At 49.1% G+C, this 8,017-nt stretch overlaps 1 protein-coding gene across 15 annotated transcripts in view; it reads right to left on the bottom strand.

The window, feature by feature from the left end:
- msi2b (musashi RNA-binding protein 2b) overlaps positions 1 to 8,017 on the bottom strand; it is a 603,647-nt gene that overhangs the window by 132,369 nt on the left and 463,261 nt on the right. For 14 of the 15 annotated variants that reach the window (XM_072469818.1, XM_072469819.1, XM_072469820.1 and 11 more), the window contains one exon: positions 4,768 to 4,842. In XM_072469818.1, the coding sequence (XP_072325919.1) occupies positions 4,768 to 4,842 (75 nt within the window). Of the gene's footprint in view, positions 1 to 6; positions 525 to 4,767; positions 4,843 to 8,017 lie in introns of those variants that run through there. The other variant, XM_072469833.1, reaches the window with a different exon arrangement.

Genomic DNA, 8,017 nt, shown 5'->3' with positions numbered 1-8,017 from the left:
AGTTGTGGCAGGATGCTAACTATCGACCTAACCAAACTGGTGGGGTTACTGTACAGCCACCATTTTTTTTTTTCATTTCGGGGACCATTAAAAATCAGAACTGCTCTTTTTAAAAGCGAAACCTTGCGAGAGGGCTGTCCGGCAGACATAAAAAATACACAGCACCGTCCACGGCTCACGGAATTAAAAGAGGGTGACATGGAAGCAACCGCTTGTACAATACAGCAAAAGATAAAAATAAAGCAAGCTTTTAAATGAGACAAAGCCACTAAATCATGCGGGAAGTAAAATGGCGGACAGCTGATGGAATGTGTTTTAAAAAATAATTAAAAATATATATATAAATATAAATGAGGTGATGGGCCCAGGCAGTTATTATTAGTGATAATTACAGCAAAAGGCAACAATTAATCACAGCCAGCTACCCAGGCAATCATTAACACTGCAGGAGACCTTGCTAATTTGCAAGAGGGAAAAAAATAATTAGTTGATAAAAATAATATCTTGTGAAATCTGGAAACAGTCTGAAAAGTGAAATAAGAAAAGAAATTAATGGCGTGAAAGGATTAAAAAAAAAATAGAGAACGCAAGAAATCGCAATTTAAAAAAAACATTAAAAAACTAAATCAAAGGTGGACGATTATTCATCATGTGATTAAAAATTATATATATAAATATCCAAATATAAATGAGGCTCATTCACTTGTACAGCACGAAACCGAAAACAGCCAATAAATAAAGAGAGAGGAGAGGGCGAAGTGAGGCATCCTGGTTAGCCCGCACATGTTGAATGAAACACAGCAGACACTGGGCTGGCTGGAGGTACAGGCTTCCTCTCACTATGCTGTCACCAAAACAGAAAGGCAGGCGAACGTTTTCACACGGCTACACCGCAAATGTTTTAACAGGCGAGGAGGCCCGCTTCGCAGATTAACTCTTTCCAAACTCGGGAGGGGGGGGGGAGAAAGAGAGAAGGAGAGAAAGGGAGGGAGGCAGCTGCTGCTTCTGGTCAGGGTACTTGGAGCCGTCCCACGTCAGACGCGCGTCGCTGCTGGCTGGGGAGGGTTCCGCAATGACGGCGTGGGAGGACAGCAGCAGAGGGGCAGCACGGCGGCGCAGTGGTTAGCACTGGGACTACGGGGCTGAGGACCCGGGTTCAAATCCCGGCCCTGGGTCACTGTCCGCGTGGAGTTTGCACATTCCCCCCGTGCCTGCGCGGGTCTCACCCCCACAACCCAAAGATGTGCAGGCTCGGTGGATTGGCCGTGCTAAATTGCCCCTTAATTGGAAAAAAAAATAATTTGGTACTCGAAATTTAAATTAAAAAAAAAAAGGATAGCGGCAGAGGTACGTCGGCAGAACATCGAAATGCAGGCACCGGCGGGCTTCAAGAGCTTCTTTCTTTCACCCGACAGCGGGTTGGGGCTAACGAGCAGAACGATCTCAGAGACAGCACGGCACGCGCACAAAGCCATTCATCAAGAATAAGCGTGTCATGACATGGCGCGGGGGCAGTAATTAAAGGGGATTTTAAACCCTGGCAGTGCAGTCATTCCTTCCGCTGCACATTATCCCCCCCCCCCCCATCCCTCCCATCGAAGACTGTGAGAACCCGTAATTTTCTCCCGATTCAAATTCGGCAGCACATCCAAAAATAACCCTCACCCGAGACAATAAGAATCGTACGTGCAGATTCTTTTTTAGAATCTGCCCCCGCCTGTTACTGCGCTATAAATAGCGACGGAAAGCCTCATTGGTTTCGTTCTCTCTTCACAGTGATGTCAGGCAGCTCTGTGGGTGTCGCCTGAGTCACCCAGCTCTCAGCTCACAGGGGCCTGATGGTGTCCAGCCTGCCCACATGGCTGATTGACAGCTTCAAGGGGCGCGCCGAGATCGTAAACGGAATGCACCCGCCACAAAGCGCTACGTTTCCCCAGTCCGCCTCGCCCCTGGAAGCAAGGCTACCCTAAACGGTGGGTCTACCCAGCTTTGAGCGCTGTCATCCTCACTGGATTCCGTCAACTCTTACCCCCAGTTTAGAGAAGCTTAAAACTGAAGAGAGTGTGTTGAGAAGGTGGAACTCGTTACCACAGGGAGTGGTTGAGATGATTAGCATAGGGGCATTTAAGGGGGAGCTAATTAAACAGATAAAAGAGAGACAGAAAGGAACAGTAGGTTATACGAATTATGAGCAGGAGTAGGCCAGTGGGCCCCTGGAGCCTGCTCCCCACATTCAATAAGATCATGGGTAATCTGATTGTGGCCTCAACTCCACGTTCAACTCCCCTTTCTTGACTGCCCCCCCCCCCCTCCCCCCTCATAACTCTTGAGTCGCTTGTCAATCAAAAACCTGTCTAACTCGGCCTTGAACGTATCCAGTGAGGCAGCCCCCACTGCTCACTGGGGCAGAGAGTTCCAAACACTGGCAACGCTGAGAGAATAAATTCCTCCTCGGCGGTACGCCGAGGACCCGGGTACGATCCCGGCCCCCGGATCACCGTCCGTGTGTGGAGTTTGCACATTCTCCCTGCGTCTGCGTGGGTCTCACCCCTACAACCCAAAAAGATGTGCCACGCTAAATTGCCCCTCAATTGGGGGGGGAAAAAAATAATTGGGTACTCTAAATTTATATTAAAAAGACGAAGAAATTCCCCCTCACCTCTTGTCCTAAATGGGAGACTCCTTATTTTTAGACTGTGGCTCCCGGTTCTAGATTGCCTCATGAATGGAAACATCCTCCCAGCGCCTACCCAGTCAAGCCCCCTCGGAATCTTGTATGTCTCAATAACATTACCTCTCATTCTTCTGCACTCCTCTCCGAGTATAGGACTCACTTTAGGACGGTCGCTAAACAACCAACTGGTTGAACAGTTAATGTTAGTTGATGCTGGCTTCCTACACAACACACACGATAATGCCGTGATCTAAGAAGGGCCCAATGGGTGTGCCAAATGGCAAAATGGAACCAGCCATCTCCGCAGGCTCATGCCGCAACACCTCTGAGCCAGACGATTGTGGGGTTCTGACATAGTTGGACATTCGGCGTGTGAGCTCACAGAGTCACACATTTTCTCATGAATGATTTTGTGAATTTGGCATCCACTGCTCATATCACCAGGGGCAGAATAATCATCCTCCAGAAATATACAAGATCCCACATGGAGCTAGAGTCGCAGTAAAGTAGAATTTGACTTTCCGATAAAGGCCCCTCTTTGCTTTGCCTCCTGCCGTTCCAACCCCCATTTAATGTGCTTCATTGAAAAAATGTAAAAATGCCCATTACAAAATCAATTCAGCCTTGCCCCCCTGCCGAATCCTAATAAACACATCACACTTTTGCCAAGAAATGTCCTGCCCCCCCCCCCCCACCCCCCCGTGATATCCGTAAGCTGCGGATAAAAATAAGCCGATTGTGCGTCTCCCTGTGTGATACAGTCATTTAATCACTTACTCCGGTTCGAACACGTTATCAGAAGGCATACCATACGTGATTAAAAGCCTGAAGTACCCAGCTGCCTCGAGGTGACAGCGGCTGTGAAGCCACCGAGATGAGTGTGGGGAGCATTGACGGAAGAGGCATTGGAAGATCTGGCAGGTGAGCGATGTGTTATACATCAGAAATTCTGCACAATGCGAATGAACGGAAAAGTTGGAATTCTACATCATGGAAGTGAACGGGAAACAGCCAGTCCCAAATTTGGGTAAAGAATGTTAAGAAGCTGGAGGAGGCCATTTGAAGCTTTGAGCCATCCTCGATCTTGACTGGGCTTACTGAAGCCTTGGGAACGGGGTGAATGAATGAGAACATGACTAGACAGCCAACGTGTCCACGATTAGCCCATGCCTTGGTTATGTGATGTGATGGGACTTCCAAGGTGATCTTCCTCGTAGCTTTATGGAAATAAATCTGCTGCCATGAACTGGTTTGGTCCATCTGGGACTCCAGTTCCAATGTAGATGTGGCTGACTCTTAACTGTGAGCTCCTGGGCAGCACGGTGGCGCAGTGGGTTAGCCCTGCTGCCTCATGGCGCCGAGGTCCCAGGTTCGATCCCGGCTCTGGGTCACTGTCCGTGTGGAGTTTGCACATTCTCCCCGTGTTTGCGTGGGTTTCACCCCCACATCCAAAAGATGTGCAGGCTAGGTGGATTGGGCACAGTAAATTGCCCCTTGATTGGAGAAATGAATTGGGTACTCTAAATTTTTTTTAAAAACTGCGAACTCTTAACTCTGGAGTAGCTTATCCTGTCAGTTAGTTGTGGTTCGCACACCGCCACCACATTTTCAGGGCATCAAGGGACAGGGAATAAACGCCAACCTTGCCACTGATGTTAACGTCCCGATAGAAATCATCATTTGCCAAGAGGAAGGAGGCGCTACTGTCACCGGGGATCACAGCGACCCTGAGCTCCTAAATTGCAACCGTACCAGGGCGAAGGGTCAGAGAGGACCAGAGCAGAGGAGAGGCTGCCATCACAGGGGGTGGGGGGCAGGCGGGGACGGGCGCCGTGGTTAGAGGGGGGAAGTGATAAGTTATTTGCCTCCCTTCCCTCGGCTGGCGATCTGACCACGGACCTCAAATTGAAAGAAGATTTTCGCTCCAACATTTCAGCCACCCAGAGGCTCACTGGTCACTGGAATAAAACCGCGGAAACGCGCAGGAAGGGGGCGTCGCGGTTTTGCTTGTCCAGCACGGTGATGGGGGTGGGGATTAGGGAGCGGAAGGATTGGGTGACCGGTTTGTGAGATAGAATCAAGGGTCCACATACCTGGGAACTGGTAGCTGTAGCTTGGTGCGAATCCTGGGTATCCACGACCATACGTTGCGACAAAGTTTGGGTAACCTTTAAAACAATAATTAAAAAAGGGGGAAGAAAAAGACAGATGTCAGGTTAGAGGAAGCAGATTATGTCTGGTGCGTGCATCTGAGAGGGATATCTGTTACATCCTTTTACACTCACTCTACCAGGATTACTACAAGGTAATGAAGCTTAAAGCTCAGGTGAAACAAATGAAGAGGATGCATGTTTATACTTGTTTCAAGGCAGTTTTGTCCCAGAGAAGGTGATTGGCAGCCAGCTGTGCTTCTGTAGCCAATGATCATTCATCATGTGTTGATCCTTGACAGTTGACCCTTAACCCTGAGCTTACCTGAATTCCCCTCCATACGCATCTTCCAGCGCACACATCAACCAGGTAACACTCAACAGGGAAAAAGAACACTGGCCGATTCTTTACTCCCCAAATGGGTGAGCGCCGAGGCTGATTGTACCATCACTAACTCAGCACAGATCAGGACAGGAACTGGCTGTGGGATCTTTCTCATCCATACTGCTGGCCTTACTTCCTTGTGACTTTTTGTCACCTCAAGACGATGATTAAATTGACGTGGGACAATGACTTTGGGCAAACCCGGTGGAGGTAAAGAAGAAGTTACAATGGGGGGAGCACGGAGTAGAGTAAACCTGCAAGCATGTTATTGGAGAATACGCTCATGATTGTACTACATGTGAAAATCTTCTCCAGGATTAGAGTGATTAATTATGGTTATTTATAGAACACACGGTCAGCCAGAAAAGGTGACTTGTCTGAAGTTTAAAAAGGAGTTGGATGGATCAATGATTCAGCAAGGGGTGCTGGACGCTTGGAAAAGGGAAAGTTCAGAATATAGATGCCCCGGAAACGAGATTGGGATGACAAGGCAAGCAGAGCAAAAGGGGACTCTCCTCTCCCCATCGCCACATTTTCACAAACGTTAACACATTTTGGTTCTGTTGACATCGGATCTCCGCTGCGGTCCAGTTCCTCCGACATCGTAACCAACAAGCATTCATTTTGTGAACATTACTCCCTACAATTATTTTGGGGGGGGTTTGGAAGAACAGTACTTTCACCAGAGGGAAGTGGTTAGATTTAAAACTATTGGGGACACTGTTACCCTCGTCAGTGCCACTGGGGCTCAGTGGGTAGCACTATTGCCTCAGGAATCAGAATGTCGTGGGTTTACGTCCCTCTTGTACACAATATTTAGACTGACACTTGAGTGCACTAATCAGGGAGGTCACCTTCTGGATGACGTTAAACCTAGAGGGCGTGCAAGTTCTTATTGACACACTTTCAATGAAGAGGAAGGGAACTGTTCCTATTGCCCTGGCCAATATGTGTCCCTCAATCAACCTCACTACAATACAGATGTAGACCCAGTCTGATTGTATGACAGAGTATAGATCGAATGCCTAACATGGGTGGGAGGTCGAAATTTGAGCTTCTGCGCACATGCCGTAAGATTCTTGTCCTTTTTAAAAAATAAATTTAGAGTACCCAATTATTTATTTTCCAATTAAGGGACAATTTAGCGTGGCCAATCCACCTAACCTGCACATCTTTGGGTTGTGGGGTCGAAACCCAGGCAGACATGGGAGAATGTGCAAACTCCACACGGCTGGGCAGCACGGTGGCGCAGTGGTTAGCCCTGCTGCCTCACGGCGCCGTGGCCCCAGGTTCGATCCCGGCTCTGGGTCACTATCCATGTTGAGTTTGCACATTCTCTCTGTGTTTGCGTGGGTTTCATCCCCAACAACCCAAAGATGTGCAGGTTAGGTGGATTGGCCACGTTAAATTGCCCCTTAATTGAAAAAAATTAATTGGGTACTCTAAATTTATTTAAAAAAAGAAAAAAAACTCCACACGGACAGTGACCCAGGGCCGGATTCGAACCCGGGTCCTCAGCGCTGCAGTGCCAGTGCTAACCACTGTGCCACATGCCGCCCATAAGATTCTTGCCCTGACGAGGAATGTCAATTTACTGTTGGCAACGCCATGGAAGGGCAATATGTACGTACATGGAGTCAAGACGAACTGTTGCTGCACTTTCGCAAGTCTTGGTCTCCTTAAGTTTAATTGTATAGCCCTGGAACTCTTCTCATTGTCCAAACAGGTGCTCTCCCAATCCTTTGCGCGTGGCAGCCCGATAAGGGGCGCCCAGGCGAACCAGTTGTACTTGGGTGAGCAGTTGTGGCGAGTGGGTGCGTGGAACGAGCGGGCGACTAGGAAATAGGGATGAAGGACGTGACGGCCAACAAGTATCATGCCTCCACAGAATCCCAGGATTGGCCCCACCAGGACCACCGTTAGCCATCTCCATTTCCCAAGGAGCGCACTTAACACGAGTCCGGGGTCACTCTGCAGGGCAACTGGTGATTCAGAGCTTGAAAGGTTAAGTGTGATTTAACAGAGTAATTCTTAATGGGACTGAAATAAAAGAGAGGGCATTGCATGCTGAACGTGCCATTTTAGCAGACATTTGATGGTGTGGATTAATAATTCAACGCTCATTTAATGGGTTATTAATTTTTCATGGTTCTAAGAAAAAAAAGCTTGTTACATTTAACTCGAGTCTTCTCGTACTCTCCAGTTTTAATTTCCAGAGCCACGCGACGCTACGCTTGGCACAAAGCACGAATCTGAGGAATATACCACAACCTGAGTTGTGGGTAGAGAAAGAGGTTGTGCTTTAAACCAAAGTAAATGTCCTCAGATGTGTGGTTCTTTTGCTGTTGATTGTTCTTGGTTGACACTGTTAATACCCTAAGGGTACTGACAGCCAACCAAGGAGTCGTGTGTAGATCAGAGTAAAAGTAGTAATACTGGCGACAGGAGGAGGCCAATCACCCCCTTGAGCCTGTGCGGACTTTCAGTGGCGGATGTGCACCTCATCTCAATTCTCTGGGCCCCAATGGGCCGAGCGGCCGTCATTTCCTGGCCAGTCCCACCGGCGTGAAGTGGACATGGTCCATCGAGGCGGGACCTGGCTTGTCGGCCGTCTAGCGGGGTCCTCGGCGGGGGGGGGGGGGGTCCCACGGTGGCCTGGCCTGCGATGGGGGCCCACTGATCTGCGGGTGGGCCTGTGCCGTGGGGGCACTCTTTCCCTCCGCGCCGGCCTCTGTAGGGCTCCGCCACGGCCGGCGTGGAGAAGAACCCCCCTGCGCATGCGCAGGAACACGCCGGCCTGTCTGCGCA

Source organism: Scyliorhinus torazame, chromosome 12, assembly GCF_047496885.1.
Source record: "Scyliorhinus torazame isolate Kashiwa2021f chromosome 12, sScyTor2.1, whole genome shotgun sequence".
Taxonomy (NCBI): Eukaryota; Metazoa; Chordata; class Chondrichthyes; order Carcharhiniformes; family Scyliorhinidae; genus Scyliorhinus; species Scyliorhinus torazame.
The sequence above is the reverse complement of the archived record's forward strand: the minus strand, read 5'-3'. Positions and strand labels throughout refer to the sequence as shown.